Source organism: Penicillium macrosclerotiorum (assembly GCF_028827735.1).
Source record: "Penicillium macrosclerotiorum strain IBT 26536 chromosome Unknown utg000007l_segment0_segment0, whole genome shotgun sequence".
Lineage (NCBI taxonomy): Eukaryota > Fungi > Ascomycota > Eurotiomycetes > Eurotiales > Aspergillaceae > Penicillium > Penicillium macrosclerotiorum.
Window position 1 is genome coordinate 155,418 of NW_026643086.1, and position 22,202 is coordinate 177,619.

Consider the following 22,202-nt stretch of genomic DNA (forward strand, 5'->3'; position numbering starts at 1 on the left):
AAAAGAATAAAAAAATATAAAAGACCAAAAGAAAGCTCCAGGCTTTTACTCACTCCTCCCGAAATCTTGCTGAATCACTGAACCAAAAGCGTCTGTCGAATCTGTTCTTGCATCGGCGCATCGACCCCAATGCCCGCTAAATAGCTCTGCACGCCCCCGTACTTCTCTTCCAGATACGCGGTGATATCGTCGATGAAGCCCGGCGGGCAGCGCGTATAGTCCTCGTCCAGGCCGAGGGCACGGATTTCGCGCATGCGCTCCTCGAACTCGGAGATGAGCTCGAGTTCCGAGCGGGTGTAATCGTCCACGAGCGCGGGCGCGGAAATGCCGGCAAGTAACAAGGCCAACAAGACCACCAGGCCGGTGCGGTCTTTGCCCTGGGTGCAGTGGACAAGTACTGGGTAGGACTGCGGGGTGGCGAGTAGGGCGAAAATGGAGCGGAGCTCGGAGGTGCTGGCGTCGAGGGTGTCCTTGGCGAGGCCGGTCAGGCCGCGGGGTTGCATGACCTGTTGGCCGATGATGCGGAGAGCATCGTGGCGGTAGCCTGCCATGGCCATACCGAGGACTTTGCTGCGGGAGGGTGAGTCGGAGTCGAGTAAGGAGGGGAAGTGAGTGGGGAGGGAAGACGGCCGAGGGCCGGCGCGATGCAAGGGAAGCAACATAAAAACATATATGAGATGCCCATCAGGGGGGAGAGGACGCATACATGTAGGTGTACCAATCGAGCTTGGCTAGCAAGGCCCGCTCGAACCCCTTGCCTGTTAGGCTGATTGGGGCGCGGTGGGAGTCGGGGATCTGGACGAGGTGTTCATCCGCGTCGAGCGGTACCGGAGCGGCAGTCAGATCGACCTCTTGAGCGCTGTCGTCTGTCGATGCAAGCTCGGCGCGGCGCTTGCGAGTGGCCATTTGATGCTCTGTTCTGAAGGATGGAGAAGATTAGTCCGAGTTGCGGTTGTAGTCCTGAAGGCTGAGATTTGGACGCGACATACTGCGATCGAAGGTCGATCACGGTTGCAATGTGCAAGTCGTCGGCTAGGCGCCGGGTATCTCGTTCGGAGGCATCATCCAACTGGGAGCCCGTTAGCAGCGCTCTCGGTCTCAGCGGGCATAGAGGCAGGCTTTACCCGGGCACTGCGAAAGAAAACGCCTTCTTTTAGGATCCTGCTTAGATCTCGGTCAGTCTACCGCGAACGGACATTGGCAACTGGCACTGGACATGACTGATAGATGACCTATGACATATAACATATGGCACCACGGTCTGGGGATTTGGGGATTTGGAGAGGGAGGTGAAGGGGGGGAAAAGAGAGGTCGACAGGTCGAGAGGCAAAAGAGGCACGCACTGGGCACCACAGAAGTGGTTGATCGTCCGGCCGACATCGCGGAAGTTGATGATGTTATCGAAAGGCCGATCCGGCGAGTCTAGATCGATACTGGAAGAACGCGCCATGGGGGGGTGGAAGAGCAAGGATTAAGGATTAAGGAGTTGGGATTAAAGAACGTATTTACACAGGACCAGACGAAGCGAGTGAAGGAGCAAAGGAGAGTCCAAGCAGTTGGAAAGTTGGAAAGTTGGAAAGTCGGAAAGTCGAAAAGTCGAGAGCGCGATGAAGTGGAGAAGCGCTGTGACTCCGGTTCAAATGGCGGTGGCCGTTGGGCAGGAAACTGGGTCTGGTCCCTGCCAACACCGCAACTACCGACTTGGGATCAACTGGCACATCCACGAATTATCAACAAGTCCAATATCGTCCACTTCCTGCGCCAACTGCTTGCGCGCAGGGACCCAACTTCCCAACTCTCCTCCAGCTCCCCCACTCTCCACTTCTCTCACTATTCTCTACTTCTCCCTTTCTCTCCCATTCCACCCCGACTCCTCTTCCCAAATGCTTTCTACGCATACTGGCTGCGATCGTCTTTCCACTGGGGCTGCAGATACGTCCAGTCGTGGTTAAAGTTGAAGCCCGTCCGGTACGCGCCGTAGGCCACTAGCTCCACTTGGCTCAAGGCGGCGCCCGCGTCCGTGAGCGCCCACAGGCTGATCGCCAACGTGTTCTCGCCTCGGTTGTTGATGATGCCCGGCGGGAACGGGAACAGCGTCTGGGGCCCGAGATGGGGCAGGTAGTGGCCGAATTGGTACCCGTTCATGAATATCTGGACCACGGCGCCGCTGCCGTCTGGCGCATCCAACTGCAGTCCCAGCGGCACATCTAGATCGTCGTCCAGCGCCAAGGTGAACGTCGTCGTGTAGAACCGGCCCGCCGCCTCCGTCACCCCGTCCAGGGGGCTCTCTGTCCCGGCGCTGCGGGGTGCCTGATACCCCGGAAGATGCCAGCCCATGCGCTCGCCGTACAAGCCTCCCTCGTTGAATGGTCCTCGCACCGGATCGATGTTGGCCTCGCCGCCTGCATTGCCCTGGATGCGCCAAGACGTGAAGTTGCCGCCCCCGAGGAGAGTTCCCCCTAGGATCCCCCGCGGGTTCTGAGCGCCCGCGGGCTTGACATTGTCTTCGTCGTGTCCGGTATAGTCCAGGACGACGGTCAGCACGTTATTGGAGGCATGCAATGTAGAGCTATTAAACACCAGCACCGCGGATGTCGAAGCAGAATCAGGATCGCCCAGGGCACCACCCACATAAGCGCCGTTGAGCCAGGCAGCCCATCCGGCGGATGCGCCGTTCTGCACCGTGATATTGGCTCCCGTCGCGTTGCGTCCATCAAAGCGACCACGGTAGATCTTGGTCCCCTGATGATAGCCATAGTCCCCAGAATAGAGCACCGGGAGGGAGAGCGGGGTAACTGAATTGACCGTGGTGCTCTTGTTGCAGACAGTCCACCGCGAGTCATCGTAGTCTGGCTGGATCTCGGGAAGTGTGTCTTGACTCTTCCAGGAATTCAAGGCTGGCAGAGTAATTTTTGAATCCTGGGCGCCTGGTGCTGTACCCACCAGGCTGCCATAGGCGGTCTTTTTCGTTTTGAGGGCCTTGCCATTCCATTTGATTTTGTTGACCTTCGAATTGCCAGGGTACACCCTAATTTGCAACTCAGTGTCAGCGAAGGAAACTGGAGATGATTGTATCTACCCCAAGGACCGGGGAAGGAACACTTACTCTAGCGATGTAGTATTCGCATTATCACCCACCAGGCTCACGGTGTCTTGCTTGATCGATGCCTCGCGCACCAGGTAAGGACCAATGGCTAGTATATGCTCGCTCGGCGACACATTGGGATCTGAAGTCGTCGGCACGGCGAAGAAATTCCACGCGGTCTCTTTCTCAAGAAGGTAGATCAGAACCCCGTTCGAGAACTTCAGGACGGTCGTGCCATGTGTCTGAGTGTACGAGTATTGTGTTCCATAGCTGGCCGACGAGGTTGTGACAGCCGAACTGCCATAGGTCTTGAAAGTCAGATGGGACGGGGGGTTCTTGAACGCAAACACTCCTGTTTGACCCTCAGTTAGATAGAGCACGATCACGTCCACATCTAGGGTGGCATAGGTCAAAACTTCTGCGGATGAGAAGAGGAGACTAGACTCATCGCCGACTTCGTAATCGGTGACGATGATCTTGCTTTGTCGGCCATCAAGCTGAATATCAGGGATCGAGAGCGCGCCTGTTTCACAATAATTAGTACGAGAGAATGGCTCCTGGGGGATTCCAGGATTTTTCATTGTCAACAATACGACATACCAACGGAAGTGTCTACATTCAACGAAAACGTCGTCACGGCGCGCGACGAACTCGTGGCGTGCGCCACAACATAAAAGCCCGCATCGGTGCTCGGATTGCGCAGCGCCCACGTATAGATGCTGGTGTCATTGGTGTAGCTGGTGCCATTGCCTTCCATCTCGGTTTGCAGCAGACCGGATGAGACGCGAGTGAACAAGCCGATCAGCTTTGTCTGTTTCAGTTTATCCCGGATCTCGCGCGTCTCGCGCAGAGGCGCAGCGTAGTCGTAGGAGGTATACACCACGGGTGCGCCACTATGGCCCCAGTTCGTTCCGCCAAAGACCATATACAGACTCTGCAGCGTGACCCGCGAACCAATGTTGTTCTTGTAGTAGACATCTGCAAACTCGGGGGATTGCTCGGCAGCACACTGATCGTAGAAGTAACCGCCCCAGTTTTGGAAATACCCGCCCTCGAACTCGGCTAGGTACTCGGGCTGAGTGAACGAATAGTTCTGGAACCACTCATAGTACGTCCGCACGAGCGTGAAGCCCGAGTCTGGGTTTGTACAGGACAAGCCGCCGGGGTACGAGTCCAGGCCATAGACGTTGACGGCGCCGCCAACATCCTCGTAGTCCGTTGACCAGCTTTGGCTTCGCATGCCCTTTTCGTTATGCGTGCTGGGCACAACAATCCCGGCATCCTCAAAGGCTGCGGCAATCTGCTCCATGTACAGCACGAGCGTGTTGTCCGCTGAGTGCGTCGTCTCCTGGAGTTCATTTTCGTGCTGGTTCAGGATCACCGGGCCGCCGTTGGTGATCTGGTTGTCGGCGATGATCTTGCCCACCTTTAGGATCCACGGATACCACAGGTCATAGTAGGAGGTCGCGCTCGTCCTCTCGCTGCCCATTTGGCCATTTGATGCCCATAGGGCAAAGCCGCCGGCCGATACCTCTCCATTGCAGTAGGGACCCGCGCGGGCAATCACGTATAGACCGGCTTGCTTGGCATAATCGAACACCCGTTGAATATCATGGGCTCCATTTTCAAAATCAAATGTACCCTCCGACGCGGAATGAAAGTTCCAGAAAAAGTAGACTATGAGGAAAAGAAAACGTTAGCCTTAGTCCCCATTGAAACTATGTCCCACCCCAGGCCAGCAGGACTGAACTTACTGGAGACCGCGTTGAATCCATTGGCGCGCAGTTTTTGGAACACATCAAGCCATAACTCAGGTACCGGCAGACGCTGGTAGTGAAACTCGCCAGAGAAGACGAATACCCGCTCGCCCTTCACCGAGAGACTATATTTATCCCAGGTAACCTCGGTTGTCTTGCCATTGTCTGTGGCCGCGACCAGGGCCGACCATACGCTCAACCAGCACAGAGATAGAAGGCCCAAAATACGCATTGTCTCGGAACTCTATGGACTCGCTAGATTGAAGTCCAATGGGCTCATTCTATGTTGAGAATGCCCAATATAAACTCATGTTGTGGAAGCTCTTGTGCCTCGGGGATCGCGGTAGCAATACCCCGGGGGCTTGCGGGGATTGGTGGATGTTTTCGTGAAGAACGGATGACGCTTTGGGCAATTCTCCAGGACAATGCGGGGGTGCAATTTGAGTGTTCAGGGGTCTCCAGTAGCGGGGTTGCATTGCCCTGAATAAAGACTCCGAACAAGGCTCGCTTAGATGGAAGTAAAACTGGCGTTTCTTATAGTTGGCCCGCCAGCCGTAAGGGCCCGCAGCATAACCAAGCCGTGAGGCAAACGATGGCAACTCCGTCGAAGATGGAGGAAGAGGGGAAAACGAGTGATCTGCCCCGTATACAAGACTTGGAATGGACTGGGATGACAATTTAAAATGGAAGGCATAATAATAGATGATCGTATATTTCCCAAGTAGACAACGCCATTTAAATCCCAAATAGAATCATCCTCCGTCCCCGAGCGCCGGAGAAACCACTCCCGTACAAGACATAACTAAGAAAACCTCATAAATAAAAGAAAACTCGTCAAACACTCTGAACTAAAATGAGATTTACAATAAGTCACAAGAAGATGAAAATCACAGATCTTCAGAAAATCGCGACTCCCGGCCAGTGCTGACTGTGTCTGCAAAAACAGGAGGAACGGGAAGGCCCTGCTCGATGGCACTGTCCCGCAGGCCTTGGAGCTCGGGGCCAGCTTCCTTAGACTCGGAAATAACATCAGAAGTCGGTTGTTTGCTGGTGGCTCCATTGGTTTTAGACTCTGGATTGCGGGAAACGGTCTTCATAAAGCTCCGCCGGAGGCGATGCCTCTTGCCCTCGCTGGAGCCGTTTTGTTCAATTTGAGGGTTGTCTCCGGACTCTTCACTGGTAGTCTTGGTCACTTCAACGTTGCCATTGGTATTATTGGAGTCAAGATCAGCTCCAGTGACCGGGTGAGAGCTCAGCGCCGCTCCACGATTCTCACTTCGTCCGCTCAATGCCGCGCCTCCTGTGAATCCGATTTCGCTATCGGTGTTGAAATCAGGACCGGGTTGGTGGGGATAAACAGGCTGCGGCCCACTTGTACGACGAACGAGTCGATCGCGGAACCAGGTCTTCAACTTCGAATCTGCTCGTGGGCTAGTGATGGGCTGAACGGTGTGCATAGCTGACACTCCTCCCCCAGTCGCAGCAGCATCCCGTGGGATGGAATGATGTGTGGCGAGGCCTGGCTGCTCATCGGACTCGTCAGAGGGATACACAATCCTCACAGGCGCCGCAATAGGAGCAGGGCCAGCCGCCATGACGGGGGGCGCAGCTGCAAGGACCATCGATGCACCGGCTGCCTCTGGTTCATTGGATGCTGCCTGTATTGGTTCTTGAGTTTGCACTTGAGGTGCCTCTTGAGGTGCCTCTTGAGGTGCCTCTTGAGGTGCCTCTTGAGGTGCCTCTTGAGGCGTCTCTTGGATTACATTCCTCGAGAGGGCCACATTTTCAGGAGCGACGAGGGCTCCCTGGGCTGATGGTGGCTGCTCGGTGGCTTCTTCAACGGCCTCGGCAGTATCGGGTTCTGGGACAAGAGAAGCTTCTTTTTCTTCTTTATCATCGACCTTTTCTTCCTTATCATCCACTTTGTCTTCCTGTGAGAGCTTACTCTTCCGCTTCCACATGAAGACGGGGAATTTCAGTCCTCTGCTGTGTCGCTTTTCTGAACCTGTCATATTTATTAGCTCGTGATAAGAGAACAGCCAAAGAGATGGCGGCCTGCTCACCTCCTTCTCGTCCCTCGGCCGCCTTCAGGCTGGCTTCACGCTCTTTCTCTACAGCAGCACGTCTCTGTTGTTCCTCCGCATCAAGACGGGCCTCCAGTTCCTCCGCTCTCCGTCGCTCCGCTTGATCAGTTATCTCATCAAGTGCCGGCTGAACCCGGGAACGCGCAACTGCCTCGATGTCGGCCATTTCCATGTACTTGTGTGCGCCGAGATTGATCCGATTTCCACGTGCACTGTCTGCCTCCGCAGCCTCAGCTTCTTGTCGAACGCGCTCCCGAGCTGCCTCATCCCACTGCTTTTGAACAGACGGTGGTGCTCGGCCGGTGTCGGAGTACATTTTCATCTCCATGTCATGGATTGTGGCATCGACATTGCGGCGAGCAGCCGCCATAAGGAGGTCCCGATCCCTTTGTCTTTGCTCATCTACCTTGTGCATCTTCGTTCGGAGACTTGACATTTGGTTGCGAATATGTCTGGACTGCTCTGCATCCACCTGGGTGGAGTCAGCATCGCTGGAAGTTCTCTTTCGGCGACTCGCCAGCCGGGATCGTGGAGGTTGAGGAGTAGTCCCATAGTATTGCTGGAGCTCGGCATGTTCGTCTCGCATACGCGCCAACTTCTCTGCAGCACGCTTCTGGGCAGTTTCTTGCAAGGTTAATGCTCGCTGCCCGGCAGTGCCTCCTGAAATAGTAGCAGCCCTTCCCAAGCGAGACTGGTTTTGCCCTTGCTGGGCTGCAGATATCGCCGGGTCGAGTTTGCTCGATTCGCCAGTGGGACCGGTGATATCGTACATGTCTTTTGCCATTACAAGGGCTGCGGCATGAAGAGAATTCTTCCGGTTCCGTGCCACTGTTTCGCTTGCAAGAGGAGGCGATGAGGTATAGAGACGGGGATTGGTATTGGCGAGGTGGGTGATCCGGCTGGCTTCCATCGCGCTATCCAGATGCCCCAGAGGTTCTTCCCCTTCGGTTTGAACACGATGCGAGGCGCCTGCTGCAGAGAGAGCATATGGGGAGTCGGAGGCGATGACCGGTTGACTCGGCGCAGAATCCGATCTCTGACGGGTGGCATAAGCCCCCGTCGCAGCTTGGCGCGCCTTATCTTGCAGCCGGCTCTCCTGCGCTGAGACATCCTGCTTATGGCTGGCCTGGGTCTGCGACGCATTTGCCATGGCCCTCTGCTCCCGCACGGCAATAATCGCTGCTCCTAGGCCCTCGGCGCTGTATTGGGTGCTGGGCTGGGGTATCTCGAGAGGGGAGAAGTTCTTCACACACAGCGCCGCTTTTTCGGCCTCGGTCAATCGCCCCGGGCGCCATACTTCGATCGGTTTTTGGTTCGCATGCGCCAGGGCGGCACCAGCAGAGGCATGGCTGAGATCTAAAGCGCCGCCGGCTTTTCGTTGATCTGCAACATCGAGCATCTCCTATCAGTATCGCGGGACAAATTTCAAGAGAATTTTGGGATTTGCGATCGCGGGGAAGATGGGAAGGAAGGGAGGGGGAAGCTCACTCAAGGATGGGAGATCGGCTTCGGGTGTATCCTTAACAGACGCCTTGCGTCGAGGTTGGACGGCGTAGAGTGCAGCTGTAGCGGCTGTTTCAGGCACACATGAAAGATCAGAGATCAGTGCACCGTCTGGATGGAACCTATGCGACGATCACCACTTACCGTCGTCGGCTAGTCGGCCGGACCGAGGACCCGCAGGCATTTGCGCAGTTGCCATGATAGATAAACAGCCGAACAGGCAGATCTACATTCCTCACAAGAGATCGAGGATGACGAGGACGTGGAGAGAGGAAGTTAAAGGGGGAAGAGGATGGGATGGAAGGCCGGAAGCTTTTTGCAACCCGTGACGTCGTCGGCTGCATCGGAGGATCCATGGTGAGGAAGCGCAAAGACCATTGCATCATCGTGTGAAAGTCAATCGAGCGATGAATCAATGAGAAGCGGTGCCCTTGAGCGGGGCCAGGGTAGCTCCATTTCCGCTTTCGACCGTCCCCGGTTTTTGTGGTGACGTGGGGACTTTTTTGAGAACGGGTGGGCCCTCCAAGGGAACCCAAATGAGCCCAAGTGGGACTCGGCGAAGAATTCCTCGGGATCGCCCTCAGATCATGTGCCTTTTCAGCAGTTCGCGCACGTTGTGAGGTTTTGTGTCGGTTCCCGAGTTGGAGTTAGAGTTTAATGAGTGGGAAGTAGAGCATCGCCCTTATCGCAGTCTTGGTGTGGGCTTATCATGATCTTTATCGTCAGTCTTGACAGACGCGATAACGATCGACTCGGCATCCCATATTCATCGGGAGAAATATGATGTTATACTCATGTCATGTTGCAACACTCGGGGGGAAAGCTTCCCGGGCAGAAAAAAATATACGATATCTCATCTTGAAAGGCTCAGAACGAGTAACACGCATTCCCATTTCTTGGATATATCCACGTCCCTGGCCTGTTCCGATATGACCTGATGACGCTATTGATTTGCAGTGCTGTTGGTCAACCCCGAAACTTGCGCCTAAGCATGGATCCAGGGTAGTAACTCGATCAATAATAATTAGTAGCAACCCACATGTTCCATTCATTGATCTCTCGGTTCGGAACTGAATATCTGGGGGCATTATCTCTATAGGACGAGTACGTTGTAAAAGGTGTTTGGTAGTGAGACTAGTCCTCCTCCGGCGACAATGATAATCAAAATCATATATCTGATGGTTAGAATCGTTGACTAGCAGAGTATTCTACAAGCTACTATACGGGGGCAAACGAGTATAGATCCCATTGAAGTAGCTACACAGTATTTATTCAATATTTATGTTGGTCAATTCATATGACTACATCTGGTTATCTCTTCCAACATATGCCGCCCTTGTTGACAGGTTCTGAAGTCAGCAGACGTTAAACCTCACAGGTTCATGCTTTCCTAGGTATTAGCTGAAGTTGAAAGAAACAACGAAGATTATGTGACCTACTTGATGAGAACTGTTTTTGGCTCAGTAAACGCTCGCAAGGCCTAATGATTTTGGTCAGAAAAAGCCTGAAAAGCGAGGATTTGAGATGGTCATGTCTCACATATTCACCATACTCTCTCCCTAGCCCGGATGCCTTCTTTCCCCCAAAGGGAACCTGGACATTCATCTTCTCGGAAATTAGAACCGAATAGCGATGGAGGGTAGCAACACAAAGAAATACTCACATAGCTGACACAATTCACGCCAACGACGCCAGATTCCAATTTGGATGAAACTCTCAATGCCCGATTGACATCTTTCGTGAAAACACCAGACATTAGACCGTATTCGGTATCGTTCGCCATTTTCAGCACTTCCTCCTCTGTCTCAAAGGTCTTGACCACGGCCACCGGTCCAAATATCTCATCCGTATATATTTGGGCATCTTTCTGGGGATTCAGAAAGACAGTAGGTTCAATAAAACAGCCCTGGTATCCATGACGAACACCACCAACGACTAGCTCTGCCTCAGTCTTGCCTCTTTCAATCATTTTAGTGACACGGTCAAGTGCCCTTTTATCAACCAAGGGCCCCATGATGGTAGCTTTGTCTAGAGGATCGCCGAGCTTTTCCACTGCCGTTCGCATACGCTCTTTATACTTCTCAATGAAGTCTTCTGCTATGGACTTTTGAACGTAGACTCTTGTTGCTGCAACACACACCTGACCAGATCGGGCGAGTATGGCATTTATAGTCCTTTGGAAGTTAAAAGCAAGCCTCTTAAACTCATGCATAAAACAAAGCAACTCACCAAGTAAGCGCATTGTTCAAGTCCGCATCTTCGAATACCAGAGCCGGACTTTTACCACCAAGCTCTAGTGTAACGCGTTTTAGATTACTTTGAGCAGCAGCAACCTGAATCTTCTTCCCAGTGGCGACACTGCCCGTGAAACTTATCTATGTAACTTCAAAATCAGCATCAATCATTTTAACAGGAGGCCAAACAAGCGGCACCTTTCGGATTCTCATATGACTTGATAGCATTGCACCAGTCTCTCCTGCACCAGTGAGAACTTGAAAAACACCCTTAGGAAACCCGGCTGCCGCAAAAAGAGGCGCGATAGCTAGGGAGCCTAACGGGCTCAGTTCGGACGGTTTGAGGATCAGCGTGTTGCCGGTTGCCAGACACGGCGCAGCCTTCATCATGAGAGTGGCCACGGGCGCATTGAACGGATTTATTCCAGCACACACCCTGAATATATCAGTATCCTGAGCAGCCTAGTGTGCCTTGCGGACATAAATGGAGATAATTTGTACCCAATTGGCTCGTGACGAACAAGCTTCACAAATCCATCATCGTCGGGGAAGTAGTCGCCTCGCAGCTTGTCGGTCCATCCCGCTGTACATAATCAGATCTTTCCTTTTCTTAACACGAGGACTTTGTACACCTACCGTAGTACAGAAGATGATTCATGATGTAAGTTTTTTCACGGGTGGGAATAATCGACACCGGGTTACCTGTGCTCTGTGCGTCAAGGGTCAAAATTTTGACCAGGCGGTCATCTTCATCAAGTAGATCTGCGAGCTTTCTTAAACAAGCAGATCGTTCACTGGCCGTGAACTTGCTCCATGGTCCATAGAAAGCCTCTTCGGCTGCAGTGACAGCCCTATCCACATCGTTCTGGTCTGCGATTGGAATACACTCGGAAACCACCGAGTCGTCAGCTGGATTATACAGCGTATAGGTTTTCCCGGACTGTGCATCCACATATTCGCCGTTGATATACAGTTTGGTCAGCTCGGCTGCCGTGGGAATGGAATAGACTGGAGAAACCATAATTGAAGAGCTGAAATAGATTCTATGGACGTAGACTGAGCGCAATACGATTATGGATGAGATTAGGATTCCCCATTTTTCTAGAGCTACCCCCTCATCCTTGTTCTCTTGGCTACCTCGGATATTGGCCCCCCTCGAGATGGAGATTTTGACCGAAACCCCCGCATCTCATGCGTCCGATGTCTAGTCATCGGTCGGATTTCGTGGCGGGTTTTCATCACCCATGGTGACTTGAAAGCAATCGACGGATTCCCTGCATCTCCACTGAAGGGCCACTGAATCTTATGCAACTACCTACTTTGTTTTATTTAGGCTCCTTATGGTATCTAGTCCGGTTGATATACTTGCAAACATGAGTAACGAGACAGAGACTATGCAAGCGGTGGTCTATGAGGGTCCCTTCAATATTGTCGTGAAGGAGAAACCCAAGCCTCAAATCATTGATGAAACCGACGCGATTTTGAAAGTACATGTCGCAGGAATATGTGGGAGTGATTTACACATGTATCGTGGCCACCAAAAGACTACCACTGGGCATATAATGGTAAGAAATCCGGAATATCAACTCACTAGCATTTCTGATTGAGAGGCTAGGGACACGAATTCATTGGGACAGTCGAGAACGTTGGATCGGCGATCTCGCGGTTCAAGGTCGGTCAGAAGGTCATGTCTATCTTCTCTCCTATGTGGTATGCACTCGATTTAGAGGTCTTGGATTTGTTGATCTCACTCACGCGCTACATTCAAATGGCTAACCTTGGCACAATCAGCATGAATTGTTGGTTCTGCGAACATGGCCATACAAATAGATGTGTCAACGGTCCGTCTTTCGGAAGCATGGCACTTGACGGAGGACAGGCCGAGTATGTCCGAGTACCTTTCGCCGACAGCACTCTCGAGTTCCTTATCGAGGAAGTTCCCGAGGAAATGATGGTTATCATGTGCGATATCTTCCCGACAGGTTATTATGGGGCCATGAAAGCCATCACAAAGCTGATGCGAAACACTGACACGGCAGAGTCCATCATGGGAGGCACCTTGCATGCGCCGTCCGCACTTCGACCCGCTTTCAAGAAGATCACTCTCGACCAAGCAGTTGTTATATGTCTTGGGTGTGGACCTGTTGGGATATGTGCCATTCTGACAGCCAAAGTGCTTGGCGCAGGCACGGTTTATGCCGTTGACTCGGTTGATGAACGGCTGGCTCAAGCGCAGAGGATGGGAGCCTTGCCCTTGCAGTTGGGAACCGATGATATCCCTGAAATTGTCAGAGCTGCTACCGGAGGTCGTGGGGCTGATGCTATCATTGAAAGCGTCGGAAATCAATCCGCGATGCGGCTGGCCATCGATCTGGTGAGACCATGTGGTATTGTTTCATCCATTGGTTTTCACCAATCCGAACTACCTTACACGGGATTTGAGGCCTATTCCAAGAATCTCGAGTCTGTTTTTCCCTGATATTTTATCGGAGTAGATTGAAGACTGACTCTTAGTATAGTATCAATATGGGAAGAGCCGCTGTACGACCGGTTTTTGGGGAGGCGCTCAAGGTCTTCGTAGACAATCAGGATAAGTTCACCGACTTTATAACACATCGCACGCCGCTGAAAGACGCGGCCATGGGCTATGAGATTTTTGAAAAGCACCAGGCTCGCAAGGTAATCTTGACTCTTTAGGAAGTAAGGGGTCTGCCGAGATGCTATGGTGAGAGCCAACAACGTTTTTTTCTCTTCTGCTTACTATTGCACTATGGGAGTGGCTAGCATGATGGACTTGATATGTGTGAGGTAAATCGAGTCCGAGATGAAGGATTCTACCAAACTATTTGGCAGTCCAGGCTTACTCTTATATCCACCCTCCTTCTATCCGGATTCTCTTGTATTATATTATTCTCTACGCCCCAAGGCTTTACTTGGATTCTATACAGGTATTGCTTCGCTATTTTACTATATACATGTATCCAAAGGAGATGTTCTTGACTTCCGCTGTGGATGGCCATTCAGACCGGAGACAATCCAAGTGCCGTCCCCGAGAGGTATGAAGTTGTCTCCCTCGCGAACGTGTGCATCAAAGCGACCGAGTGGCTTCCCCGTCCGCAAATCGACCTCATAATAATGATGCCACTCTTTATCGTCCAGCTCGCCCGTAATCACGACTACCGCAATATCGGAATTGAGAAAGCCACCGCTCCAGTCTATTAACGGAGGATCATCTTCGTCATCGTCGCCGTCGTCGTCATCATCATAATTTCCAGAGCCGAGAGCTGTGACAGATAACTTCCGAACCACTTCGCCACTGGGAAAGGCGTGAAAAGCAACATCGTACCGCCCGTGGTCGACGGTCATAAATAACTGACCATCCGACGCAATATCAATCAGAGCCCGATCATCCCACGGATAAGAATACAGGTTGATGCCGCTATCAGCGAGGGCCGCACAGAACAGGCGCACCCCGTCCTGGCCCTCACCTACATCAAACATGACATGGCGCCCATCGGAATGTGGAACAAGGAGGCCTCCCTGCCCGACAGTGTCGAGCTCGACTTGGGCAACAACCTCGCCGGTATCGGCGCGCAGGACGACCAACCGGTCGGGTCCACGGCTTGTCATTGCATCAGGCCGATACAGCCACACAAAGAGCCCGTCAAGGGAGAAGATGCACTCAGTCCGGGGTAAGCGCTCGGTCGTGTGTGGCGAGATATCGTAGCACCACAGCAGGCCACCATCCTGGCCGAGGCACCTCATCTTGTTGCGGGTTGAATAGACTATCCGGATGAGATCAGGGGCGGCTGCCTGACTCAATACCTCCTCGTCAGCTTCAATTGGGTAAACTGTGACTGGTACTGGCTGATCGAGGATGTTAGGGATCTGGTAGACGTGCAATTCCCCATCTCGACAGCTTGCGATCGCAGGTTTCATGATTTGATGGTAAGGGCTGGACAGAGTAGACGAGCTGGGCCAGGCCGTTTGCAGAGACCCTCACAAGTTTCAATCGTGACTGCCAGAAAGATAAAACGCGTCCGTCTCCATCAGATTGTAGGAGCCTTGCGCGTCTTAAAATTCTGTGCAAAATCAAGAATGATGTATGGAGTATGCGTCTGTCCCGGATACGAGCTTTGATCGACAGCTCCATTTGAGGGACCCATTAAAGTCCATCTGGGACGTTGTGATTGACCGGAATACACGAGATACCCATCCCATTCGGCTTGGTGGAGCATCCTCTTCTGTATATCATCTCGTAATGACAGCAGGAATTGGAAGTTCAAGAAGGGCAAGCACGGAGGTGATTATGTCACCCATAGCACGAGCTTGAACTTCTGAACTTGCTCAGTTCTCAACCACACCACTTCCAATCTTTCCCATCAAGCCGAGCCCGGGCCCCCATCCTTGACAAGGTATCGCTCAGTGGGGACTTCGCAGCTCTCACAAGGATGGCCAAGACCGAAGCCCTCGCGCTCGGATACGGTACCGCCACGATGAACATCACAGCCCAGATCACGGCTGGTTCAGCGGATGAGGATAATCAAGTGCTCGAGGCCGCTTTTTCCGAGAAGTCGGATGGTTGGGGCTTCGCGATGATGTTCCAGCGAGACCTATTCGCAGAGGAACCGTGGACGGGGAACCCCCAATCCGCCGATTACTTTTCCGATAGCTATTGCATCACCTTGGGAACCGGCGAGACGGTGTATGGAGGACTGGAGCAAGTCTCCTTCTCGGGCACCCAGGGCACGTTTGACTTCTCACCCTCGGCGGCCACCAGCCTCCACATCGACCGACACCTCCTCGTGGAATTCAACGTTGCCGAGCAGGATCTACGGCACTTTCAGGCCGTGCTGAGAAAGGTCGTGACATGGGGAATGCCCTCTCAAGTTCCTCGAATGAATGGATTCGATTGATGGATCGGTTCTTTTTTGTGGTAGAATAACACATACCTCTGGTTCCTGGAGCATAACCGAATAGAGAGGGACCATGAGGTGGATATCATACCTTCCTAAACATGTCATAAAGCTGCTATAAGAAACACAAACACGTATATGCTTAACACCAAATGACCCCCTGTGCCCCAGTGGGATCTCGTGACGTTTTGGTGTGGCGATTTGGGTGGTGGGCACTAAAGTCTGTTGCGTGGCTGGTTCGCCAGCACCGCTGGGTCTCTGGCACCTTGGGGCCGATCTTTAGAGGGGACGGCGTCTGTTGAGGAGCCTGCCTGCTGTACATTCCGAGGTTCAAGTCCTGGGTTGTGGGGCTAATTTTTTTATGCATTTTGCTTATAGTTGTTCATCGTGGTGACTTGCAGGTTGGCTCACGCTGGGTACCCGGCATGGTCCTCGGGCCCAGATGAAGCTATTCGGAGTACGTACCAGATACATAGCGCCGGTGAAGTCGACAGCCCGGGTTCGAATCCCCTCTGGAGAGAACCGGGATATTTTGGGGGTAGCTTTTTTTATGTTTCATTCTTGGTGATCTGTACGTAACTGATATCCAGCAAGCTTTAGTGACTCTTTTTGGTCACTACACGAAGCGGGAGGTACGAGAGGTACGGGACACGCTATAGGTCGATAGGCCGTAGCAATCCAATACCTCGGCAGCCTAAGACTTGCTTATGCCAAGCTTTCTGCCTAATTAGTTGAAGGGAGCTTCTCCCAATTCCTTTCTACAGATGACAGCGGTCATCTGCACGACCCTTGCGAGCGCGCTCATGAGCTTATGATGTCAAGTCACATAATATCCAAGATTGGTCTTCTCTTATTTGTACTCGTTGCCATTGTCGCCATCACATCCAACTATCTATCGACTGGCCGCTTCCTTCCCATCGCCATTAACAACAATTTTTTTCACCGACGAACAGTAATTTACGATGACTCACAAGAAATCTCATGCCGCCCAGACCCTCCTCCATCGACGACTCAACGGACTGATTTCGGCGGCAAAGGATGTATGATCTACGGCTACCCCTCCACTGGCGGGGTTCTCATCAAAGAGGCTGATTATCTTGACCTGCTTTTCCTATCGCTTCCCCGCTCTCATGAGTCACAGCGCTCACCTAGTGCCGACGAGGAAGACAAGTTCTGTAATCTTCTGCGACGGACTGGGGCGACATGGTGGCCGAGTAAGATGACTTGGATGATGGCGCAGCTAGGCTTTGAGAAGACCCAAGAACAAGAAAAGGTGGTGGTATTTGGGTGGCCGATGGATGGTGTGGGGGTGTGGGTGTTGAGATATGAGAATGACAGTCAACTGCCAGAAGGTTTTGGGAGAATCAGTTTTGCGATGAATATGGAGGAGAAGATACAATTGATGAGAGAGTACGGTGCTGCGTTTGTTGAAGATGTCACGCAGGTGGAGGAACTTCATGATGGCTCCGTTTTGAAGCCTACTAGTCTTGGGATGGGTACGTGTGGAGCGGAACTTCAATCTCCGACACGCAGTGCCGTAGAGGGCTCAGGCGACCTGGAGACTGAACCGCCGCAGCCCATCGCATCGGGAGAGCCGTAGCCGTTTTGGCCTTTCATAAACTAAGAGAAGCTCTCGGCAAGCAAAAGATAAACATCAAGCCAGACCGGCGCGGAGCTGAGAACCCTTAAGGGTCATTCCAATTTGGTCCCGACGGTCTTATCAAGTAATGTCCATATGGAGCTCAAATCTCAGTGGAAACCTGGCTTACCTGTATATACCATCGCTGAAATTGCGGATTGCACAATGGAATCGCGTACGTGCCAAAACAAAGCAATTTTAGAACTATCACGGTCTGTGCACGTCATCGAGTCCGTGCAGGACACGCAAAACGCGGCACCGGAAAGCTTGGCCTCGATCACGCATATAGTATACCAGTATACCACCTCTTGGCTTCACACCCAGCATGCGCCGCAACGCGCACTTCCGACCAGGTCGGGAGCCTCTCCAGAACCATCTAGGCCTAGAGTTGCGCCGCAGTCATGTTTCTGGGCCCTTGCCCTTCCTCAATCCAACCCAGGCGCGCTTCGCGCCCACTCCCGCAACCCTGGGACAGACCCCTGAGGAGACGCCGGACCAGTCACCAGCACCTGTCGCAGCGGCTCCCAAGCATGTCGAGCACCTCTGGCGTTCGCGTGACAACCGCAAGGGGCGACATGCGCTCCGCGTCGATTACTCGGTGCCGGCACAGGAGACAGGGTACACGGCCCCGCCGCCGACATCCACCTTCAGCGCTGCGGCGCGGGGAATCGTGCGAATGGCGACGTGCGTGCCCTACTGGGATGTCTCATACCTAGTTGCGGTGACGTTCACGCTGGGATCGGCGATCTGGATTATCAACGCCTTCTTTGTGTGGCTACCGCTAGAAGACCCAAGCACCAATTTCCCCGGCGAGTCGCTGGTGGGCGGGGGCGTGAGCGGATTCATCGGCGCCACGGTCTTCGAGATCGGGAGTGTGCTACTCCTCCTGGAAGCAGTCAATGCCAACCAAACAGGCTGCTTTGGCTGGGCACTAGAGACCGAATTGCAAAAGACCGAGGCGAATGCGTCGGAGTCCGCCGTGGCTGAGGTGAAGCCGAACAAGGACGAGTGCCAACACCACCACAGTAACAAGCGGAATCTCGTAGGGGCGGGCCGGCCTCATCTCGGGCACAGCCTATCCCAAGTAGGTAGTGCGGGCTATGTAACGTCCTCTCCAGACGGCAAATCGTTTCGCTGGATCCCGTCCTGGACTGAGCTGCGCACACACTACCTCCACGAACTCGGGTTCCTCGCCTCATTGATCCAGTTCTTCGCAGCGTCGATCTTTTGGATAGCCGGGCTCACGGGTCTGCCGGGGATCATCGACCATATGAGCCAGCGCGTCACCAATGGCGTCTACTGGGTCCCGCAGATCGTCGGCGGCACTGGGTTCATTATCAGCGGGTTATTGTTTACACTCGAAACCCAGACCAAGTGGTATCGACCAGCATTTGGTGTGCTCGGCTGGCACATTGGAGCGTGGAATTTGATCGGGGGCATTGGCTTCACCCTCTGCGGAGCCCTGGGACCCGCCACCAGCGCATCCGGGGTGGAATATGAGGCTGTATTAGCTACATTCTGGGGATCCTGGGCCTTCATGATTGGATCCACCATCCAGTGGTATGAGAGTTTGTCCAAATATCCAGTCGAGAAAGAACATACGGGCCAGGTAGTGATGAAAAACAAAGGGTAATCTTCTGTACAGTGTGCATCCTCCTTTGTCTTTTCGAGGGCGGTCGAAAGACTTGACCACGTTCTTACATGAAATGATCTACCAAAGCAGAGGCTACCACGATCTGCGGTACATAATGCACTTGATATCAACTAGATATAACAATACTCTATAGCTCATTATCGTGATTAAATCATACATATTAAAAGAATCCAGACTTCATAGTGTGGCAAGACTGATTCTCCCCCTCCCCCGGATCGTTCCTAAAAAGATACGTTCGCAGAAGCTCAATTACCAGAGACGCAGCATTTCGAGGATATCATGTCGTGCAAAAAAGGCGCGGTTCCATTTGCCAAAGATATCTACCGTGTAAGGTCAGAAATGTCGGATAGTTCAATTTTCTTTTCACCGTAGACTTACACATGGGAATACTCAAACAGCAGATGCCGACCTGAATGCTGCCGAGGACGATCATGGTGTGTTTCACACCACCATAGGCCATCCAGTCATAGGCATAAAAGGTCAACACAAAACTGAACATATTCTTGAAGATCAGCAGACAAGTAAAGGCCTCGATGGCAATTTCCCCTGTCATGAAGTTAGCTTTGCTTCCCGAAGCAGTGGGGTTCAGATGGGATCTCGTACGATGGGCATCAACAATGTAAAGCGAGGCAGCGACAGCACCCATGACCATGCCGATGATCAAGAACGCAAAGAACACATCTGGTAACAGCCATCGATACTTTGTTGGTTCACTTGCCGTCCATCCGAATCCATAGAGGCCCATACAGGCAAAAATGAGCTGAAATATAACCAGCAAAATTCGGAATTCGGGCTCATATTTGCCGCGGTTCAGCTTGACCATGATTTTGGTCAGAAAATCTGTCAAGAGACCGGATAAAACAAGGCCAATCAACGAGCCGACGAAGGCACCGGTATAAAGATATCCTGTCTGATCCTCGTGAAACCAGAGGGGTGGACCTTCAAAGACCAAGGCTATGATGACGCCGATGAGGACTGCCCAGCCAATAACAACGCCCTGAATCAAACAAGCCTGTCATTTGTAGTTAGTTCTGAGTCTATGAACCACGGAGGGATTAATGGCCTACCCAGAGAATACCAGGGTGCAAAAACAGAGGGAAAGGACGTAGGAACAGCTTCCAGAACTTCTCATCTGTCTTCCGCCCAGTAAACGGACGAATTGATCGGAGGAATGAATCCTTCTCTGGAATCGGTGTGGCGGATATCTCTGTCCGGGAAGTACCATTTAAATTACTGCCACCGCCATTTTCAGAGTCTGGAACAAAGGCTTTGGATTCATCATGCACCGCATCACTGCCCAGAGGTAATTCAGACTCGGTAGACTGGCCACGCTGGGTCTTGTGCTTGAAATCTGTGTTCAAGTAGTCGGGGCGTCGGAATGCCGTTTCAGGCACGAAGAAGATCATTAGTGGCAAGGAAGCAGCGAGAAAGATGGCGACAAAATTGAAAGACCATTCCCAACCCATCGTGACAGTCATTTTGCCTACAATGACTGGAGTCAGGAAAGCCGCACCGAACAGAGCCACATTCGAGACCGCCATTCTTTTCCCTCGTTCCTACAATCCGCAAATTAGCCCCAGAATGAAAATTCAGGCCTGAACGGTGTCCTTCGAAACCTACATGGACAAAGTAAAGATCACCGACGCATGCATTCACCAAGCCTTCGAATGGAGCCAGCGCAACTCCCTGGAAAATCCGAGCCCACAAAAGACTTTTATGATTGGTGCCAGTGGCTCCAGCCCAGGCACAGCTGACAATCATCAAAACATGCCCCAGGAGAAACAGATGGCGCTTGCCCCAGACTCGAGCGGTGGGTACGATGAGAATGCCAGCCACGCCGACACCACACAGATGGTAGCCCGTCAGGAGGGCGGCTTCTACAAAGGTGATGGACTGAACCGATGCAATTTTAACTGTATTGGCGGCCATGATTGAGGTCAATGTGGTGCAGAGAACAGTCACGAAGGACAGAATGCCGAGAATCAGATCGCGTCTCCATAGCGGCCAATTCTATTGTAGTCAACCATCGTCAGTTCGTAATTCTGAGACTGTTGATGGTCTGTGAATGGGGAGGACTGGGAGTATTGCGCCTACCAACGGATCGTTGGGATCGTCACTGGGCTGCGGGACCAGGATTGTCGGTTCCTTGGTCGTCCAGTCATGTTTCAGGTGGGAAGTATCTGGGGTGGTTTCGCTCGCATTATCCTGCTCGTAGATGTTCGAGGTTCCTGGGGCGGTTCAAATGCGTTCAGTTCATTAGCTCTGCAGCTCTCGACCACCGAGCCTCTTGATCAAATTGGATCAAACCTACCTGGGACATCCACCTGCTTCGTTTCTAACACTCCCAAGCCCATGACTGTGGTTGCTGAGCAATGCGCTCTGGGATGGTGCTTCGTTCAAACTCAAGCCGTCGAAAGAGGGTCAACAAGAAGCAAAGACCAGACGAGGTGCAAGCACTCAGGAGGTTCAGTGGGCATTGCTCGCTGGCAGCTCAGGTGACGAAACTTCAGAAAAGCAACGCCCCGCTCGAGCATCCCACCCGGCACTTCGCGATATTCTCCTTCAGTCGGCGCGAAAGAAAAACACGGACAGATCGCAATACCTTGTACAAGGTGACCCAAAGTGGATATTTGCTAAAGGACCAAGTTGACCGGGCCCCGCAGGCACCCCAACAGCCCCCAAAAACTAAGCCCTGGTCGGACCGACCAGGCTCAAACACAACGGAACGGGGCTATGTGGTGTTCCAGCCGACCTCCTCCCTATTCCCCTCGATGCGATTGGTTTACCCGGGAATGGCAATTTGCGACGAGGATTGGTGGAACAAGATGATCGTGCTGCAGACTACCCCGAATTTCTTGTCCGGCCCGGGATGCAATACCCAGACTCCTTGTTATACTCCGGTCCTCTGCGAGTCTCGTCCGGATGAAGGTGAATGGACGAAAGTCATTTGCAAATAAGGTTCTCCTGGGGAACACGTCCTCGAACTCGAAACTTTCTGTCCATTATCTGCGCTGGGAAACTTGTGCCGAGCTATCACATCTACAGCTGCAAGTGAATTCCCCTGCATGGCTGATCCATTTTTTCCTCTGAACATCTAACGCCCGCGTAATCCTTTCCAGGGTCGGTAACGCTATCATGAGCTGTGAAGATTCTCGCACTCTCTGCCTGAAATATTCGAATCCAACATCTCTCAATCTCCCCTCTGCCCCCAAACCCAAGCCCAAACCCAATTATCTAGAACCGAATGGCCCCACTGTGGAGCTACGGGGGGTCCCGAGCGCAAATAGGAGCTGTGGATGGCTGTGCCTTTACCACATCCAGGGCGTGTCA

At 52.6% G+C, this 22,202-nt stretch overlaps 10 protein-coding genes across 10 annotated transcripts; 4 read left to right on the forward strand and 6 right to left on the reverse strand.

The window, feature by feature from the left end:
* Positions 1 to 74: 74 nt before the first annotated feature.
* On the reverse strand, positions 75 to 1,450 carry N7462_006872 (tyrosine-protein phosphatase; the record flags this gene model as incomplete). Its single annotated transcript, XM_057078590.1, has 5 exons — positions 75 to 570; positions 707 to 919; positions 990 to 1,069; positions 1,125 to 1,161; positions 1,344 to 1,450. 5 exons carry the CDS (start codon positions 1,448 to 1,450, stop codon positions 75 to 77), a joined length of 933 nt encoding a protein of 310 aa, XP_056931260.1.
* A 440-nt stretch (positions 1,451 to 1,890) lies between these two features.
* N7462_006873 (glycoside hydrolase family 35 protein) lies at positions 1,891 to 5,074 on the reverse strand (the record flags this gene model as incomplete). The annotated part of the gene is made up of 4 exons (XM_057078591.1): positions 1,891 to 3,028; positions 3,107 to 3,608; positions 3,686 to 4,762; positions 4,840 to 5,074. 4 exons carry the CDS (start codon positions 5,072 to 5,074, stop codon positions 1,891 to 1,893), a joined length of 2,952 nt encoding a protein of 983 aa, XP_056931261.1.
* A 655-nt stretch (positions 5,075 to 5,729) lies between these two features.
* N7462_006874 (uncharacterized protein) lies at positions 5,730 to 8,628 on the reverse strand (the record flags this gene model as incomplete). The annotated part of the gene is made up of 4 exons (XM_057078592.1): positions 5,730 to 6,847; positions 6,906 to 8,309; positions 8,415 to 8,498; positions 8,574 to 8,628. 4 exons carry the CDS (start codon positions 8,626 to 8,628, stop codon positions 5,730 to 5,732), a joined length of 2,661 nt encoding a protein of 886 aa, XP_056931262.1.
* Positions 8,629 to 9,864: 1,236 nt separating this feature from the next.
* On the reverse strand, positions 9,865 to 11,684 carry N7462_006875 (aldehyde dehydrogenase domain-containing protein; the record flags this gene model as incomplete). The annotated part of the gene is made up of 7 exons (XM_057078593.1): positions 9,865 to 9,909; positions 9,969 to 10,034; positions 10,093 to 10,603; positions 10,659 to 10,804; positions 10,862 to 11,099; positions 11,165 to 11,246; positions 11,300 to 11,684. 7 exons carry the CDS (start codon positions 11,682 to 11,684, stop codon positions 9,865 to 9,867), a joined length of 1,473 nt encoding a protein of 490 aa, XP_056931263.1.
* Positions 11,685 to 12,036: 352 nt separating this feature from the next.
* Positions 12,037 to 13,360, forward strand: N7462_006876 (uncharacterized protein; the record flags this gene model as incomplete). Its single annotated transcript, XM_057078594.1, has 3 exons — positions 12,037 to 12,228; positions 12,279 to 13,130; positions 13,178 to 13,360. 3 exons carry the CDS (start codon positions 12,037 to 12,039, stop codon positions 13,358 to 13,360), a joined length of 1,227 nt encoding a protein of 408 aa, XP_056931264.1.
* A 270-nt stretch (positions 13,361 to 13,630) lies between these two features.
* On the reverse strand, positions 13,631 to 14,602 carry N7462_006877 (uncharacterized protein; the record flags this gene model as incomplete). Its single annotated transcript, XM_057078595.1, has 1 exon — positions 13,631 to 14,602. The coding sequence occupies one exon, from the start codon at positions 14,600 to 14,602 to the stop codon at positions 13,631 to 13,633; it is 972 nt and encodes a 323-aa protein (XP_056931265.1).
* Positions 14,603 to 15,114: 512 nt separating this feature from the next.
* Positions 15,115 to 15,579, forward strand: N7462_006878 (uncharacterized protein; the record flags this gene model as incomplete). Its single annotated transcript, XM_057078596.1, has 1 exon — positions 15,115 to 15,579. The coding sequence occupies one exon, from the start codon at positions 15,115 to 15,117 to the stop codon at positions 15,577 to 15,579; it is 465 nt and encodes a 154-aa protein (XP_056931266.1).
* An 814-nt stretch (positions 15,580 to 16,393) lies between these two features.
* N7462_006879 (uncharacterized protein) lies at positions 16,394 to 17,179 on the forward strand (the record flags this gene model as incomplete). The annotated part of the gene is made up of 1 exon (XM_057078597.1): positions 16,394 to 17,179. One exon carries the CDS (start codon positions 16,394 to 16,396, stop codon positions 17,177 to 17,179), a length of 786 nt encoding a protein of 261 aa, XP_056931267.1.
* Positions 17,180 to 17,543: 364 nt separating this feature from the next.
* On the forward strand, positions 17,544 to 18,851 carry N7462_006880 (uncharacterized protein; the record flags this gene model as incomplete). The annotated part of the gene is made up of 1 exon (XM_057078598.1): positions 17,544 to 18,851. One exon carries the CDS (start codon positions 17,544 to 17,546, stop codon positions 18,849 to 18,851), a length of 1,308 nt encoding a protein of 435 aa, XP_056931268.1.
* Positions 18,852 to 19,121: 270 nt separating this feature from the next.
* Positions 19,122 to 21,226, reverse strand: N7462_006881 (putative MFS transporter; the record flags this gene model as incomplete). The annotated part of the gene is made up of 7 exons (XM_057078599.1): positions 19,122 to 19,192; positions 19,251 to 19,418; positions 19,476 to 19,884; positions 19,940 to 20,428; positions 20,493 to 20,882; positions 20,967 to 21,100; positions 21,184 to 21,226. 7 exons carry the CDS (start codon positions 21,224 to 21,226, stop codon positions 19,122 to 19,124), a joined length of 1,704 nt encoding a protein of 567 aa, XP_056931269.1.
* Positions 21,227 to 22,202: the final 976 nt, after the last annotated feature.